The 19,796-nt window shown below is 37.2% G+C and overlaps 1 protein-coding gene across 1 annotated transcript in view; it reads right to left on the bottom strand.

Moving 5' to 3' along the window:
* Positions 1–19,796, bottom strand: part of Dnah7 (dynein axonemal heavy chain 7) — a 210,385-nt gene that overhangs the window by 43,669 nt on the left and 146,920 nt on the right. Inside the window, exons 47-49 of the mRNA XM_042688311.1 lie at positions 16,384–16,547; positions 10,526–10,680; positions 3,525–3,715 (exon numbers count right to left, since the gene is read on the bottom strand). Coding sequence (XP_042544245.1) covers positions 3,525–3,715; positions 10,526–10,680; positions 16,384–16,547 — 510 coding nt within the window. The remainder of the gene's footprint in view (positions 1–3,524; positions 3,716–10,525; positions 10,681–16,383; positions 16,548–19,796) is intronic.

The raw sequence follows: 19,796 nt of genomic DNA, 5'->3' as shown, positions 1-19,796 counted from the left end.
GCACTTTTCTAGACAGAGTGTTCGCTAGAATGCTAACTCCCTAAAGCGACACATCTTACTGACACAGACATGAGTTCCTCATTTCTCCCCTGGACTATAATGAAAGTCACATTCACACAGAGAGAATTTATTTCTCCTTGCAGCTCTATTATCTGGCACAAAGCAATGCTCCCTAGAAATGTACAGCATGAACAATCAGAAACCCCATGGAGACTATACATGAAGTTGCTTTCTGCTGTTTCTGATTCCCAAAATTTTAGGCATCTGATGATTATTCCTCAAGGCATTTCATTAAAAAAGTAGTCATAATGAATCAAGAACTATGTTAGCAGGAAAAACAAGATTAACTGTCTGGTCCTTGTCCTTAGAATCTTTATTTTCTCTGGGTATGTAAACACCACCAATGAGACAAGGTGAGCATTGACAATAGTAAACAGACTGATCAAAGAGGAAAGGTTTCAAACCCAGCTCAGGAAGCCAAAGAGGGCTTCCTCCTAGGGTGCCCCCCTGTCCTGGAATGGATTTCATTTCAAGGGAAAGGGCAGACTGGGCTATTGTTGGAAGCTCCTGAAGAATAAACACCAGTAATTGTCTAGATTCCTTTACCAGAATCTTGATTCATTGATTCATTGGTGTGAATCCTTGGAAAGCGATCTGATTGCACCACTGGGGCTGAGAAGGATAGCTTCGGGAACAGCAAACAGGACAAGCAGAGAAGCTGAGGAAGGTGGGGGATCATAAGGAGTCAGGCAATTCACTATTCCACCACCGGAGAGGGTGCAGTGGGCCCCAAGGAGCAGCCTTCCTTTGCTGTGGATAAGTGCAGGTACATGGTCTCTGTCATGTCATCGCATTAGAAATGCTTTTTTATCCATGGTAATACTACAAATATTTCAGTAACTACCAAAAACCATCAAAGGCAACTCAGTGTTTTGCTTCAGATTTCATTAGTTCCCTCATGAAAGCAGATTTCTCATTAGGAAATAACATTCTCAACCCAGGTAAAAGCACTGAATTCTGTACATAGCTGCTGTTTTGTCTGAAAGTTTTGAAGATATTTTTCTATCACATCTCACCAAACACAACACATACAGTTTGGAGAAGGCTTATTCGCAGAGCACAAGTGTTGTTTTTATATATTTTGTTTTATAATTTTTACTTGACTACATTCAGACACAAGAAAGAATTTCTATTCCATAATGCTAAATCTGTGAAATCTTGATTCCACTTGTTCTTAAATGTTTAAATCACTTGTTCTGAAGCATGTAAAGTCATACAAAAAATAGTGTCATAGTTTTATTTTCATTTAGACTCAAAAGGATTATAGCAGCATGATACCTAGCCTTTGGGTACTTTTGAAAACAAAAGGTACATGAAAGACCCTAAAAAGTAGGATTAAGAGGAAGTATTCTAATTGTAAATGAAAGTACAGAACTGCTTCACTATGTTTTCTAATCCCTGTTTAATCAATCCCAGCAATTAAAAATAATGGAGCAGTAAGACACTCTGGGGATCTTAAGGATTTCAGTACTGAATCATACATCAGTTTCCTCCCCTCGGTGTTTATGACTTCTACTCTAACCAGTTATTAGGAAACAAAACATGGTTTATGTTATGTGCAGTATCTGAACATATTTTACTGTAATGTAAAAATGTTTTCCATATTATTTATTAATTTTTTCATAACATAGATCTGGGGTTTTATTATTTCTGTCTTGCTTCATTCTTTTTCAGTTATATTTGAAAGTTAAATAATAATGCTCATAGTCAACACTCATATAGCATCTGAGCGTCTTGCCTGGGTTAACTTGTTTAGTCACTTTGTGTGGGCACTACTGTGTTTGCAAAGCAGGTATCATGTTTATTCATCATGGAGAGAACAAATTATGCTATCGTGGTCCTTTTCCTATAGAGGAAAATCTTCGTTAATTTAAATATCTCTAATAGAAGAGAGCATTTCAGATCACTGGTAGGTCTATAAAATGTTTTCTTCATATCTTCTCTTGTGTGTATCTTTACATGAAGTCACTCATGCATTTACCTGACAAACATTCATTGACTGACAGTCAGGACTAAGAATTAGAAACAAAAAAGAATATGGCATAACCCCTAAAACCCTAGGAGCCTAGGTGCAAGTCAACCTCTCCAGTCAACTCAGTCACTGAACAAAACTAATTTACTCTTTAGAGAACTTTTTAGTATTTTCAAAGGACGGTGATCCAAATGGTAATTTTAAATAATGATATAAAATCAGATAGCTACAGCCTTAGTCTGAAGAATAGAGTTCTGTTCCTGTATTCCAATTTTAATAATTGTCATATTATCATGGACTACAAAGAATGCAAACATATGTCATGTACTTCTAATAATGAAAATCTAAGAATAATACCAAGTGTAGAAATTAGATTCTAATGGTCTTTTCTCACTGCATACTGAAGGCTCCTTTTTTGCTCACATTCACACAATAGCAACAGCTGGAAAGTATTATAGCAATTTCAAGAACTGCAAAGGAGAAAATTCAATTTTGTGAGAAAGACCTGTTCCTCTTACAGCTTAGGAAGAAAATATGTTTGCTAATTGTAATTTTTTTTATTGTTAAGGTAATGTACAGAGGAGTTTCAGTTACATAAGTACGGTAATGAGTACATTTTTTGTCAACTTTGTTACCCCTTCCCTTAACTTTCTCCTACCTGCCCTTCCCCCAAATCCTCCACCCCAAGTCATACAGTTCATTTCCAACATACTGTCTTGTGTATATTGCTGTTGCATTGGTTTCCCCCTTGTCCACTGTCTCACCATTCTGCTGTTCCCCTTCCCTTAATTCAAATAAACTTATATACAATACCAGGGTACCAAAATAAAAAACAGTAACAACAGAACATATACCATAGGAAGAAGAACATACAAAAGAAACAAAAAATCATATATTAAAAACATTAAAAACAACAACAACAAAGAAAAACCTCTTGTGTCTGTGTCTTGGAGTTCATGTCCCATAGCACCATCTTATATGGTCATATGTACATAGCTATTGAGCTATTCTGCTCATCTGCTAGAAGAGGAAATAGGAATGGCCAATAGACACATGAAGAAATGCTCAACTTCTCTGCAAATCAAAACAACATTGAGATTGCACCTCACCCCAGTTGGAATGGCTGTAATCAAGAAATCTAATAACAACAGATGCTGGAGGGGATGTGGTCAAAAGGGAATGCTACTGCATTGTTGGTGGGAGTGTAAATGCATTCAACCACTCTAGAAAGCAGTATGGAGGTTCCTCAAAACACTCCACATAGAACTCCCCTATGACCCAGCAATCCCACTTCTGGGCATTTACCAAAAGGACTATAAACAAGGCCAGACTAAAGCTACCAGCACAACCATGTTTATTGCAGCATTATTCACCATAGCTAAGATAGGGAACCAATCCAGATGCCCCTCAGTGGATGACTGGATCAAGAATATTAGTATACGTTTAGGCTAATGGTAAATTTTGATAAAGAACTTTCATTTAAGGTACTAGCCTTCACTGAAGTTTCAGGAAGATAGTGTGGGTTCCGCAGCTTGGTGGTGATATAGAAGCGGAAGTCAGGAGAGTATTCAATTGTGGAGTCCCCAAGTCGGATACACAAACTTCCACTATGCTTAAACGTCTGTTTTAGTAGAAGAGGTTCCAAAATAGGATCCAGTTCTTCACCAACATTTTCTAGCAGTACTGGAATTAAAAATTAGCAAAAAGATTTCACATTTTAAATGCCAGCTATAGACATTCAACCACAAGTATTTTCAGCTTTTAAAATGCTTATGTTTCTAATTACCTTTAAAATTATTTTGTCTTCTAAGTACAGAGAAATCATGCCATTAAAGAGCATTATTATCTCTGTGGGAAGGGCTCAGATGGCAGGTCCATCTGTTGGCCAACCTTCCTCCCACCCCCGCCTTATTTTCTCAGTTCTGTGGTACATACATGCATTCTTACCTGCATTCTACTCATTTTCCCTATTCATTCTTCTACCCCTTTCCTCTTAGACTCTTTCAGCTTTTTTTAAAAGCCCATCTTTTCCTACATGTAGTTGACTAAATAATATACTGATTTTTGCATCCAAATTATTTCACTTGTCAGTTTACCGTAAATATTTCCCCAACATTTGAAAATTATTAGTTTTCACTTATTAAAAATTCTAATACCAGGTGCTGGTGGCTCACACCTGTAATCCTAGCTACTCAGGAGGCTGAGATCTGAGGATCATGGTTCAGAGCCAGCCCAGGCAGAAAAGTCCCTGTGAGACTCTTATCTCCAATTAACCATGCAAAAACCGGAAGTGGTGCTGTGGCTCAAGTGGTAGAGTGCTACCCTTGAGTAAAAAGAGGCTCAGAGACAGCACTCAGGCCCTGAGTTTCAAGCCCCATAACTGATTAAAAAATTCTAATAAACATGTCTATGTTCCTTTATTTTTTTAAACAAACACTCTATCACTAGAAATTTGGATTTTTAGCCAGCCACTCGTGGCTCATGCCTGAAATCCTAGCCACTGAGGAGGCTGAGATCTGAGGACTGCAGTTCAAAACCAGCCCAGGCAGGAAAGTCCATGAGATTCTTTTCTCTGATTAACCACCAGAGCTGTGGCTCCAATGGTAAATCACTAGTCTTGAGCAAAAGGGCCCAGGCCATGAGTTCAAGGCCTATGACCAACAAATTTTTTTTTAAATGGGATTTTTTTTCTCATTTTAAGTAGCATTATTATAAACAAAACTTTTTCCTTCAGAACATTTTTTTTTGATCACATTCTAGAAAAGAATACCTGGCAAAAAGATCAGTGACATTGTTAAGAATCTAAATGCCAAGGTTTTTGGTGCTTGTGGTGCTCACAGCCAAGGCTGGAGCAGGCACCTTATTAGAAGTCCCTCAAAGGATGGGTATACAGTCACTCTGGACAGGAAGAGGGATTCTGGGAACGGATGACAAGAATTTGGATGTGTGTTTTAGTTGAAGAGCAGACATACCCTTCTCTTCCCACAGCTTAGTCCTGGCTAACCAAATTTCTCAAACTGTCGTATCCATTTCCTCCACTTCTGGGATCATGGCCAGAGGGATGTATCTGATGATATTTAAACTCATTTCCATTTTCTACTTGCACAAAATGATTATTTTTCATGGTTAAATAATGAGTACATCATAATATTTTAAATATGTTAATCTTCTATTATTTAAGTTGCTTCCATTTTCCACTAGTATTAACAATCCTACACTGAACATTTTGAATAATAGATCTTTGTGTTTATTTCAGTCTGCTTACAGGTTGAATTTCTAGAGGTGGAATTATAAGTTAACTATTGGGAATAAATTAATTATTGACAATCTGCAGAGATTTTGGAGTTGCAATTAGTAGTCTTTTGTGTATCTATACTGTGGTGTGTGTGTGTGTGTGTCTGTCTGTCTGTCCATCTTTGAACTCAAGCCCCAGGCACTGTCCTCGAGCTTTTTGTGCTCAAGGTTAGGGCTCTACCACTTGAGCCCAGCTCCACTCTGGCTGGGTTTGAATTGTGATATTCAGATCTTAACCTCCTGAGTAGCTACCATTATAGGCATGAGGCTGTCATTGTCTTTAAGTCTATTTTTACACATCACCACAATATTTACAGATGCTAAACATGTTGGTTGTATTTTGTCATAATCCTTACAACTTGAAACACCATGAGCTGTTTTATCCCTAATTTTCCAGATGATCTGGGCATAGGCAACTGAAGTGAATGTCAATTACATCAGCTAGCAGATCAAGCGGGACCTGCCCAGGCAGTACTGCTCTTTTATGCTCCCTTCCTAGCTACTATGATACTGTGACACTATGATACTATGATACTGTCAGCATTAAATATTGTATTAGCGACTTCTGCAGCTTGATAGGTAAGAAAAATATTGTCAAAATTTTGGTTTCAGCCAGGGTGTTTTAGCTGCTTACGGGCTAAGTAAATAATTTTCTTCTAGAGTACCATTTTAGTCCACTTTTGTTTTACCGGATGACATGTTCTTAATGATTAGGTATTTTGGTAACTATCATAAATCCCCAAATTAGCATAGTTATGTGAATAAAAGGGAATTTGTATTTTATGTAAATGGGAGCATCAGACAGTTATTCCAGGGCTAGAAGGGTGGTGTGTCTGAACTGTGAGAGATCTAAGTCTTCAGTTCCTTGTAGTATACTGCCCTACTCCATGCATGTAGTTTTGTTCTCTTTGGTCAATTCCACCCATCAGAAAGAAGAAATAAATGTCTTCTAGAGATATTTCCTGGGAGTCACAAATGGTGTTTCCACTTACATCTTATTGGAACATAGTCATCTGACCAACCTCAACCACAGTCAGATGGTGAAATACAACCACCATCAGCTTATGTGCTAGCTGAGCCTTTTGTCAATGTAACACAATGTCCAGGAAAAATAGCATTGCAAAGGAAAGATTTAAACAAGTTTAATAGATTTAAATATTTTGTGGTTGTTTTTTTTTTTTTTTGATGGTCATGAGGCTTGAACTCTGGGCCTGGGTGCTGTCCCTCAGCTTTTCAGCTCAAGGCTAGCACTCTACCATTTGAGCCACAGCACCACTTCTGGTTTTCTGGCACCTTATTGGAGATAAGAGTTTCACAGACTTTCCTTCCCCGGGCTGGCATTTTTTAATCACGATCATCAGATCTCAGCTTCCTGAGTTGCTAGGATTACAGGTATGAGCCACCAGTGCCTGGCTTTTAAAGAAATTCACCAGATTGACAGAAGAGAACAGACAGCTGAGATGTGAAACTATTGTTGATGTAAGTACTCCTTCTCCCAGTACCCTGTATTCCCTTCAAATTCTTCCTTCATTTAGAGTTTCTGTCTTCCCCCTTCAACCAATAAGCTCCATGGATGCAGACTACTACTGTGTCTTGTTCATGCTGATCAACAAGTTTAGTGCCTGGATATGGGAGTAGCAAAATAAATGTTTATTATTGAATGAATTACAAATTAATGAAACATTAAAAGTAATAGTTTTGCCTCCTTGACTTATTAAATACGAAGGCAAAAGAAACATAAATTACGAAGGCAAAAGAAACATAAACAAACTAGGTTCAAGTAGGATATTTTTTGCTATTAATATTCTTTCATAGATTCAGTTGAGAGTCATTAAAGATGTGTCCATACTGGTTTCCTTCTCAGCAATATTTATATAATTAATATCCCATGCATGCTTTTAACTGCTGGATTAGCTAATACAACATACCTATATTTTCTGGAACATTGGCTCTCTAACCTTTTTGGCAGCAGAATATTTTTTAAATTTTCTGAGTGTCTTATGTTAAAATGCAGTACAAAAAAGAAAAAGGAGAGCTGGCTTTGGCTGAAGTAGAGGAAAATAGGTGAAAGCAGCACAACCCTCTGCCTTCTCCACCCAGGGAGGATGTTCCCTTGAGGGAGGATCAAAGGCCAGTGTTCTGAAAGGGCCAATATCTGAAAACAACTTTTTTTTTCTGTCAGTCATGGGGCTTGAACTCTGGCCTGAGTGCTGTCCCTGTGCTCTTTGGCTCAAGGCTAGGGCTCTACCACTTGATCTACAGGGCCACTTCCGGTTCCCTGGTAGTTTATTGCAGATAAGAGTTTTATGACCTTTCCTGCCTGGGCTGGCTTTGACCCAGGATCCTCAGATCTCAGCCGTCTGAGTAGCTAGGATTACAGGCGTGAGCCACAGGTGCCGGGCTATAAAGATAACTTCTTAAGTAGGAAAGTCATCAGCCATTTTTATGTTTTGGAACTATCATAGCAACAAATTCATTTCTGATAGTTAAATACAAAAATAGCTATTAATCTTAAACCTGTTTTCACTGTACAAACTTTTCACTTCTGTTGATTAAGGAGAGAAGAAATGGCAAATTAATCATTACACATTTTAAAAGCAATCCCTCTTCTCTAATAAGTTAAAATCGACTGAGAAAGAAAGCCTAGCTGTGTGACAGAGTAAAGATTGGACAGAGACAGAAGATCTAGGGACTACTTTTTCCACTGTGCTTAATTGGTTACACAGTCTTGGTTAAGCCATTTAATTAACATTCTCTAACACCCTGCTTACCATGCTAATAAAATGAAATCACTATTGGATTTCAAGTGTTTATGGATATAACTCCGAGTAAGACATATATCTTAAATCTTCAACCTGGATACAATACATATTAAAGCTTTATGAAATAAAGCTTATTCTCATTCTGTGCTATTTAATCCAATATACTGTATTCTTTCTCACATTTTATTAACACAATTTTGGTTATGACCAGCTAAATTAGTTTTCTCTCCTGTTGTTGTCACTCAAACTTGAAAAATAGACAGTTAAGCTGTCTATGGCCCTTTCTTCTCTATCATTATAGATTTTAAACATCTAGATATGTAGCAGAAATCAGAGAAATCTTAAGAATGCCAAGCAGATAATACATGTTCAATTATTATTGGATTATCTTTTATTATATTAAAATATTTATTTTAGAGTAAGTAATTTTAATTACTCAAAGTATTCATTATGCCAATCTTTTCAAGAAATCTCCCCTGATTATCTTGAATTCTCATAGTGCATAATCCATAACTTTCTTATTCTAGTTTAAGATAAAATAAGGTTGAGTATATAGTCTAGTGGCAGAGCATGTGGTTAGCATGCATACAAGAGCAAACAAACCAACAAAAATGTAGCAACAAACAAAACACAAACTGAGCATTTATCAGGCACTATTCTACACATCTAATATATAGTAATTCATTTTGCTCTCAGGCTTTATGTTGAAATACAAATAAAGAAATTGAATAGTTGAATTAAAAATAATATCAAAGGTAGATTCTATCTGAATCAAGAGATAGGGTCTATATTTATAATAGAACTGTGGCTCCAGTAAGTTTGTAATAGATGCCCATTTTCTACTTTTATTACAGTGGCACATAAAATGATGCTGATGTTAAACAAGAAAAATATTTGGGAGTAGAGGTGTACTTTTTGTTTAACTTGTGTATCACCCATAATATAGACAATGCAAGTTCTATTTCACAGTATAATAACTATACAGATAATATATTACATATTTTAAAAAATTAGAAGAAAGGTTTTGAATATTTTATCACAAAGAAATGACAAATGCTTGAAATAGATATGTATATAGATAAGTGCACAATGCATTTGTATATGAAAACATGATACAGCACCTAATAAATACATATCATTTTATGTGACAATTTAAACTAAATAGTTAAAATTTTCAGAAGGGCATTTGCATGAATTACTCTGCTTCTATGTGCATCTGTGTCCATCACATAAATAAAATATTCTATAGTAGAAATAGACTTTTCTTATTTTATACTTAACTGACAGAACCTAAAATTGAAATTAATATTTGAAAACCCATTAGTAACATGGAAGCCTAGGATGGCTTTTAAGTCTACTTGTGTGTTTATTTTGATTCCTCCATAGCATAGTAGCACTAGTAGCAAGTGGACTTTCATGAAGTTGTCCAGAGGGTAAATGTTACAGTTTCTTTTTTTTTTTTTGGTCCGGTTGTGGGGCCTGAACTCTGGGCCTGGGCGCTGTCCCTCAGCTCTTCAGCTCAAGGCTAGCGCTCTACCACTTGAGCCACAGCACCACTTGCGGCTTTTTTTCTTTTTGCTTATGTGGTGCTGAGGAATTGAACCCAGGGCCTCAGGCATGCAAGGCAAGCGCTCTACCACTGAGCCACCTTCCCAGCCCTAAATGTTACAGTTTCATAAGTTGCCATTTATTTGGTCAAACTTGGATAATTCAAATAAATTTTTAAACAGGATTAACGATCCCAATTAACTTAAATCACAGATTTCTGGTTTATGTTTTGACAAGGGTGGCATATGCAAAAGAGCTCAATTGAAAACAATCTGTATCGTGTTTCTAATCTCTCCATTATCAACTGTAGATGGTTACCAAACATGTGAAATCTGTTCTCTTCCTGACCACTTATACCACCATAACAGGACAAAAAAAACAAATAGAAAATTGGACAAATGTGTTAAAATACTGTTGGCATACCAAGTGGCCTGTTAATTTCTGAGTAGAGTTATAATGAAACCAGACAAAAAGTAAAAGTTGAGAAGAGGGCTGGGAAGTTGGCTCAGTGGTAGAGCGCTTGCCTTGCATGCCTGAGGCCCTGGGTTCGATTCCTCAGCACTACATAAGCAAAAAGAAAAAAAGCTGGAAGTGGCGCTGTGGCTCAAGTGGTAGAGCACTAGCCTTGAGCTGAAGAGCTGAGGGACAGCGCTCAGGCCCAGAGTTCAGGCCCCACAACCGGACCCCAAAAAAAAAAAAAAAAAAAAAAAAGGTGAGAAGAAACATCACAAATGTATCTTGTGAAGAAGAAAACCTTGTTATCATCTACAAAGCTTCAGCCTACTAAGTTCTCATGTGATTGCCATTGTTTTCTCTTTAAACTGACATGGTTTTTCTGTAGATTGTGTCATCCCCAGCCATTTCAACAATATGCATCTGATCTACCTACCAGGAGTACCAAACTGAATGCAGTTTTCCAGAGTCCGGACATAGTCAGGGTCACTAAATTTAATTAGCTGAAGACTGTTGGTTTTCTCCATGTTCTTGACCCATTTATTAGCCTGGCCTTGAGGATCTATCATTAGTGGCCACCTTCTTGCATTCCTAAAAAGGAGACGAGTGATGATGCTGGTCAAACCATGATTTCCCTCTATGCTATTTAGTCATTTTACATCATTTTCTTGAAGTTTATCCATTGTACTAACATTTTATTTTTAGGCTGATAAGGAATTATGTTTTTAAGACAGAAACATTATGATTAGAATATGTTACTTGACTGACAACTACAAAAATCATCACTCAAATCCAGAAGTGAGCTGTGGCTTCCAGGGGTAGAGTGATAAGAAGTTAAGAGGCAGCACCCAGGCCCTGAGTTCAAGCATCAAAAACCAAACCAAAACAAACCAAAACAAACTCACAAAAAGATAAAAATAAGTTTCTTTACTCTGTTTGAAAAAATTCAATCTCTAAATGCTAAATTACATGTGTGAAAGTATTTTGTTTTTGAGAATTATGTCATAAAGAAAAAAAATAAAAAAGCCAGGTGCCAGTGACTCACACCTGTAATCCTAGCTACTCAGGAGGCTGAGATCTGAGGATCACAATTTGAAGCCAGGTGAGGCAGCAAAATGCATGAGATTCTTATCTTTAATAAACTATATACTCAGAAAAAACCAGAGTAGCACTGTGGCTCAAGTGTTACTAGCCTAGAGCAAAAAAAGCTCAGGGACAGTAATCAGGCCCTGAGTTCAAGGCCCAGGAATGGCCCTTCTTCCCTCTGCCCCAAAAGAAGTGGACGGAATCCTTAAATTATACAAGGCCAGCATTACCTTGATACAGTGAAGAACACTACATGAAAACAAAACTATAGGATAATATCTTTGATGAATGTACGTGCAAAAATCCTCAACAAAATACTACCAGGTTGAATTAAATAACACATTAAAAATATTTGCTAGAGTTGGTGGCTCTCACCTATAATCCTAACTACTCAGGAAACTGAGATCTGAAGACTGCAACTCGAAGCCAGCCTGGGCAAGAAAGTCTGTGAGACTCTTATGTCCAATTAACCACCAGAAAACCAGAAGTACAGCTACTACAGCTGTGGCTCAAAGTAGCAGAGCACTAGCCTTGAGCAAAAAAGCTCGACAGTGCCCAAGCCCCCTTAGTTAAAACCCCAGGACTACAAAAAGAAAAAAATTGACAGTAGAAAATAATCTGAAATAATTCAAGAAAGCAATCCCGTTTACAATAGTTGTAAACCATACTTCGGGATAAATTTAATCAAAGAAATGAATATTACAAAATACTGATGAAGGAAATGAAAAGCTCTCCCATATTCATGGATTGGATCAATCAGTTTTTCAATAAATGTGGCTGATAAAATTAGATGGTTTTATGGGGAATTATCTTACAAGTTAAAAATCATCAAATCAAAATAGATTAAAATTATAAGTCATGAAACTACTATAAGAAAACATAGGGGAATACTTCCAGACACTGAGATAAGTGAGCATAGAAATTAAAAGGCAAAAATAGTTAAAAGGGATTATAGAACACTAAGAAAGCATCTACACAGCAACATCTACACTTAACATACCTTACAATCAATGTGTAGAGCTAGATAAACATGTGCTATGTATGCATGTGAAATCAGTATACTGATTATACAAGACATCTGTATTTCCTTCAAGTGACCAATGGATAATGAAAATATGCTGCAATATACATAGCAGAAGAACTTCCAGTATACAAAAAGTGATTAAGTGAAATAATCCAGAAGAAAAGTACTGAATAATATCATATATGGAATCTTAAAATGTTGACCACATCAATGTTGAAAGTAGATGTCTGTTACTGTATGGACTGGGGTCAGTGGGGGCAGGAGGCTGACCAATGGGTGTGGAGTCACTTACACAGGAACAAGAAGCTCTGGGGCTCTATGGTGACTGTGGATGACAGGTGTATACTGTGCTTTTCAAAAAGCCAGAAGAAATAATTTTCAAACAAATTGTGCTGGAATAACTAGATATTCCCTGCCCCTCTTCTGTGTGTGTGTGTGTGTGTGTGTGTGTGTATGTGTGTGTGTGTGTATATGTGTGTGTGTGTTTGTGTGTGTGATTTCACATGGATGTTGTTGTTTTAAGAGGCAAATGGATCAAAGTTCTATCAGGAAACACTCTCAATGTGACATCCTTTTGATATTCAAGGACAGGACATTGTGACATTAGTCTGGGTCTCTTTAAAAATTTGGACTTTCAAAAATTATTAGATGAACAAAATTTCAGAAGAGATTCTCTTCAAGGTAGATATAAAAGATAGAATTAGGCTTCAGAATAAAATACACCAGCAATTGTTGTGGAAGGCTATCTGTACCAAATAGTTGTTCTAATACCTTCACTTTTTGGACACAAACCCAAATTCAAAATGCACAGAACCCTATTGACTCATTTAATTAACCTCTACCCCTATTAATTTTTTGATAGGAAAATGTATTTCTTATAATCTTTCTCTTACTTCCTCTGTCAAATATGTTTGAATTGAAAATGCTTTAAAACTAGTAGTTTCAAAGCAGAAAGTGAATTTTTTTTTTTTTGTTGGTTGTGGGGCTTGAACTCTGGGCCTGGGCACTGTCCCTCAGCTCTTCAGCTCAAGACTAGCGCTCTACCACTTGAGCCACAGCACCACTTCCAGTTTTCTGTGGTTTATGGGAGATAAAAGTCTCACAGACTTTTCCTTCCCTGGCTGGCTTTGAACCATGATCCCCAGATCTCAGCCTCCTGAGTAGCTAGGATTACAGGCATGAGCCATGGGCGCCCGGCTTGGAAAGTGAATTTTTATAGCACTTCCTGGTTCAGATTTTGAGAGAGTTTGTCTGGAGAAGAATGTTATTTGTTGATCTTTGGGCTACTTGCAAAGTATGGACTTCTAAGAGTGATAAGACAGATATATTCACAGTAATATTCAGGGAAGGACACCAGATTTTTGTATCTAGCAGTCAGGAATTTAAGAGTTTAGTTGTATTCTTTATACACACACACAAATGCATACACAGAGACAAAGAAAGGAGGTATCCCTCTAGGTTATTATAGCTCCAGAAATAAATCTGGTATGTCTCTCTCTTACGGAAATAGAAATTGGCTTTTTTAAAAAAGCAGTTTTATCAGATATAGTATTTACCAGGCAGTTAAATAATCCTAATCCTTTACCAGAGAAATGTTCAGATACAATCTAATTATATTTTATGTGATCACTAACCTTTGAAATTCGGATAAACCAAGGAACTTTAATATGCCAGTAGCCCCAAGAGTTAATTATATTATAATCGGCCCAGATGGTGCAGTCTTTTAGTTTTCCTAAATAATCAGTGCCATACTCAGCTAACATAATATGGGGGAGAAAAAGCACTTTACAAAGGATTAGTTCTCATAAGTGCTCAGCATTAGGTATTATCATTATCAAGACAGGATCTCTAGGGGAATGGAAGGAAGCACCAAGCAAGTAAATAAGATGCTTATCTGCTACTTTAAAATGATCCCTTAAACCTATTTACTGAAGCCTCTCAGCAGAAGATTGCCAATATACACTGACAAAAGAAGGCAAGATTGAACTTCTTAGTGAAGTTGGTATCCTAAGTTTATTTTTTACTAATATTTCCATATTTTTCAAATGAACAGCAAAGATGCAAGGGTTATGATTCATTGTCACCATTTTCCACTTCATCCCTGAAACCTGTGTGTGCTTTCTTGAGTAGTACTTATTGAAGGGGTCTGGAATTTTAAAAAGAGCAATGTTCATCAACAGTACTGTTATTATTGAAATATTACCGGACTCAAAATTAAAAGGTTTACTTATTTGCTGTAATATAAAATACAGTTTGATCTCCGATGGATACAATGGTTTCAAATGCCCTGCTAAGTGGAACAAATTTTTAAAAAAGAAGACATAACACAGCTATCTTTGAGAAGAGCCAAAGCTCTTTTCTAAGCAGGAAATTATGGCAGCAACATTAATAGAAACAGTAAAAACTGGGTTGTACTTCATTCTCAAGTTGATTGGTCTAGATGTACAAAAGTGAAAAATTAGGTGCTAAAATTTCAAAAAGTTCCCATATATACGTCAATATCTCATACATATTCTAACTTTATCAAGACACACTTGGCGTGCCAGTTAACTTAAGTAAATTCAACAATGAACTAGCACCATTCTATAATTGTGAAAAGACACCTAAAATTCTGCTATTTTAGTTACAAACTAATTCACATATTATTTATTTATATTTTTGAATTGCTTTTTGGATTAATTTATATTATTGAATCAAAGAACTGAATACTTTAGTGCCCCAAAGAAAAGCTTTGCAGTTTTTTTCTAAACAAACAAAATAATTAAGTTTAAGCCAGTTCCTGAAAATTTTTGCCTGAGTTTTCTTTGGCTATGTGACATAGCTTTTCTTTTTTGCCTTAGTTATTAGAAAGCTTTTGAGTTTACTTCAGGGCCCAACTAGAGGAATTAGCTTGTCTTAAGGATCCAATAGTAATTATTCCTTTAATTTGCCCCATGTGATTCCATCAGATTAAGCTTATTTTATGTTATAATCAAATTGTACATACCTCAAGCCTTTGTAGAACAAATAAGTCAGGAAATAATTCTAAAGAAATCCATACACCACGATAATTTATTGGTAATAGTGAAATACATGTTTATCCAAGTTTTAATTTATAAAATGGTTTTCAAAATATAATATATAAAAAATTAAGAGTAACCAGTCATAATATTTACTGGTTCTTTCTACTTTACCAATTTAAATCCCTACCTCAACCATTTTTATTTTAAATTAAGTCATCTTATTAATATTTCCCCTAGTAAATAGTCCCCCATTAAACAGAACTATTTTCCTATATTGGAAGAGGAAATAACTGTTTTATTCCTAAGACACAAAAACTGAAGAAGAGTAGCCCAGTCATCTGATGCCCAAAGTAATGTGAATTAGGAAGTAACACAGCTCATAATTGTCCTAACACTGGGACGACTGAAGCCTTTGATTTCTGGGAGGTGAGAATTCGAGAAGAGGGTGAACATGCTCCTAGCATCTTCCTGGGATTTATCTACTAACCAGAAGATTCCAGGAAGCTTGACTACCATCTTAAAAGCACCAGTCAGCCCAAAGGCCAAAAGTACATCCATGTAATTAAAACTGGTTTTATATCAGAGCCTGGGCTAGAATTTGGAACAATGTAGCCAATCATGATCTCCATGAGTGAACATTTAATAGCTTATAATAACAAAACTCCATGTTTTTTGGGGGGAGAGAGGGTCCAGTCATGGGGCCTGAACTCTGGGCCTGGGTGCTGTCCCTCAGCTCTTCAGCTCAAGGCTAGCACTCTACCACTTGAGCCACAGCACCACTTCCGGCTTTTTTCTTTTTGCTTATGTGGTGCTGAGGAATCAAACCCAGGGACTCAGGCATGCAAGGCAAGCGCTCTACCACTGAGCCACCTTCCCAGCCCAAACTCCATGTTTTATGGGAATGTAAAATTTTAACTTCACTTACTTATGGAAGAGTTTTCCCTTTATTTTTCTAATAAAAATTAAGAAAAAGTTATCTAAATTTGTTTGCTTTCAATAGTCTCCAATATTTAAGTACTTCAATATTTAAATAAGGATATGCTATTCATTGATTAGCTAATTAAGTCTACTTGGCTTTGATACTGAGACGTCTACTACTTAAAGTTGAACAAATGTTTGCAGACAAATATATCTAGTGATTCATTAATAAAGAATGTCTGTTAGAAACAATGTTTTCCTTACATTATGATGATTCCATTATCAATAGAAAACGAGTCAGAAGGTAATCCAGCAATATTCCAAGCTCGAATTGTCACAGCTTCTCCCAGCGTACCCATAAGAGAATAATCATCTGAGCAGGGGATGTCTCTTCCTTTGCACAAATTTGTCCATTCTTTGGTTTGGTTCTTTAAAACATTCACAGAGAGGTATAAATATGAGGCTGGAGGTCACCAATGAAATAGTTTGTAAAATCCCACTAACAACTTCGCTCATTGAGAAACAGACCATTGTTGAAACTCTACCTCAGAATTTTGTATCTGAAAAAACAACTTCCAAGTATTATTCTAAAACTTTTATTTACATTACATTTCTACATATTTTCTTTCTTTGGGGGGGGGGGCAGGGTTGTGTTTGTTAGCATGAGAAAAGCATTTTTTTTCTATCAAAGTAGTTTGCTTCCTTCTTGTTAATCTTGGGAGAGCTGCTCCTCTGAAGGGTTCTGCTTTGGCTAGGTGGCTTGGCCCCTGTCAATTAATTACATTTTAGTTACATATCCCTGTTTTCCTGAGCAATTTAATGAACACATACTGTTAGAAGCTCCTTGAATTTCAGTTGCATCCTGTTAAGCCACATCCTTTTGCAACTTGTAAACCTGAACTCAACCAATACAAGCAGAGGGGCAGGATCTGCTGGGTTAGGAAGAACAAGGGAGCAGCCTGCCTGCTCTGTGTGCTTGCTTGCCAGATTTTTGGCCAATGGTATTGTACCCTTCTGCAGAAATAAAGTTTCCCTTGCCACGTTCTAGCTGATGTCTTTATTCCTACATGACGTCCCACCATCTTGAGTTATTTCTAACCGTGAGGCAGGTGTTCTTACACTGTGCCACAGCATCTATCCCTTTTTGCTTTAGTTATTTTTCAGGCAGGGTCTTGTCTCACATTTTTTGCCCTGGATTATGTTCTTCTTATTTGTATCTCCCACACAGCTAGGATCACAGGTTTGTGCCACCATATCTAGATAATTGATCATTTTTGCTTAGGCTGAACCATGATGATCATGATCTCTGCTTCCCAAGAAGCTGAGATTATAGCTGTGAGCCACCACACCCAGTCTTCTATACATTTTCTTTAAATTACAGATATTCAGAAAAACTTCAACAGTATTATGAAAGTAAATCTATTTTAGCCAAATAGGAGACACAGAAAACATTTAGATTCTCACATACTCTAGAGGATGAAGCACCATAGGGCTATTAGGTTCCAACGGAGACCAGGGTACACTAAGGAATCTTCTGGATACTACCTGAGGCAGGGTCAGTTAGGATGCCCAAGGGCCAGGAGAATGGCAAGCCAAGGTTCACACTCAGAAAGTTAGAAGTCTCCGTTCAAGTTTGAGTTAAGATACTGGTTGAGACAGCACACAGGGTAGTAACAGCTCCTCCAGGTCCTTACAGAGTAGGTTGCACCAACATTCTTTTTAGGTTTTCAGAGGAAAGGCCATGAGACTTTTGGAAGAGTTGATGGCTTTTATGACATTAATAAGCCAGTTAACATGTAGAATTTTGCCACTTTTGAGGTTCCCTCAAGATGCAAATCATGGGCCTTTGGGAGGAACATCACAGAACTGAAACCATGTTCTCATGGCAGCCCATGCTACTACATGAATTGTTCACTCACTGATATTAGTAAGAATGCCATTTCATTACTATATGACTTACATGTGATTGTAGGTTCTTTGGAGGTTAGAATACAACACAAAAATACTCAGGTAGATGAAAGGTAGAATTCTTATTTACAATTCCAAAGAGAAAGAGGGCTGCTACACAGGGTATTATTGTACTGGATGGAGACTGAGGAACTTGCAAGCTGGAGCTATAAGAGGCAGCTTATTTGTGGTAAGCAGGGTGGAATTACTTAAATTTCATTCACTTCCTGGCATGGGATGTTTTGAAGAATTTTGTGGGCACAAAGAATGGCTGTCTTTAGGTGTTGGGTATCTGGAGTTCTCTGGAAGTTGCCTACTGTAAGCTAGTAGTGCTAGAGCCTGATAAAGAAAATCAGTGGGGCAAGCACCTGTCAAACTTTTTAGCCATGATTCAAAATGGTGAAGACCATGCTTGTGATATATTAAATAGTGTTTCCCCTGTTACATTGTTCTTTTTCTTTTTCCCTTTGCAATCATATTGAAGCCATTTGTGGGAAGGTACTCTGTGATGAGAGAAATGTCCTGGCTTTTGTCAAACACTTGTAGTTTCAAAATTTATTAACTTCTGTCAGTATAGATTTATCTTTTCATATTTTATTCAGTGGCTTCCACTATTACCATTGTTTATTGTGATGCTGATATTATGCCCTAAGTTAAATTTGATTTCCTTTCCCCTGTCCTTTTTATTCTTTGGGCACTTCCTTATTTTTATTCACAACAGATATTTAAAGCATATCTTACAGTGATATGTAAGATTTGGCAACTTTGAGTCTGTCTGCAAGCTCCCCTTGGCAGATAACATATTTATAAGTATAAACATAAATGAACGCATGCATTCACACATAAAGATCAAGATCATGGGAGCGAAATTTCTTACCCTCACCTGTACTTAATAAATATCTGGCTGGTTTAATTGGCTGTTGCTACTGGGAACAGGTGGTGTGGCTATGTGAGCTGGAGGGTCAGAAAACATTTCCTGTCAGCACACAGTTCTACTGGCATGTTTTCTACTATTTGTTTTCAAGCTGTAGGTTGGCCTGTAGGCTGGGGGGAGGTCTGCAAGTTTGCTCACACACAGCTTGATGCTGGAGGAGTCAAATGACTAATGATAAAAGGAAAAGTAGAAAAAAATGTAAGCAATAGTTGCTATGGAATGCTGCTTAAAGTTGAGAGTACTGTGTGTTACCACAGATGAATCCTGAGTTAGCAAGTTAAGGGCATAATTATTGCCTATGTGAATGCAACACCAAAGAGCTATGTGGAATAGACATGGGGGACTCTTAATATGTAAATCAAGAAATGAGCTAAGGGCCTTGGTGCAAATGATAAAACAGCCATTACAACACGCTATTGAGGAAACCTGCTCACCACAAAAGCAAGCTTTAATTATGGACAGGGAAAAGATAGGTTAGAAAGTTCAGGTTAGTCAAATCCAGGCCTTGTATATCCTTCCAGCAGCACAGGATTTTGGTTCTGGAGAATGGACAAGTGTTGTAGGATCTGGGGCCCAAGTAACCGGGAGAATTAGAACTTTCTATTTGTTGGCAAAAATCACTGGAAACACTCCAAAGGACTTCAGGAATGACTGACAGTCAGTTAAGATTCCGGCTGAGAAGGGAGACCTTCCTCTTTACCGAGGGCCTTTGGCATCCAGAGGCTTGGACCCTGTCCGGTTGGAAGGACTATATTTAGAAGGCCTCTGTTTCCTCATGGGTTTCCCAGAAACATAA

Source organism: Dipodomys spectabilis, unplaced genomic scaffold (assembly GCF_019054845.1).
Source record: "Dipodomys spectabilis isolate Male_0828 unplaced genomic scaffold, ASM1905484v1 ptg000115l, whole genome shotgun sequence".
NCBI classification, from domain to species: domain Eukaryota; kingdom Metazoa; phylum Chordata; class Mammalia; order Rodentia; family Heteromyidae; genus Dipodomys; species Dipodomys spectabilis.
This window is presented reverse-complemented; position numbering and strand designations above follow the sequence as displayed.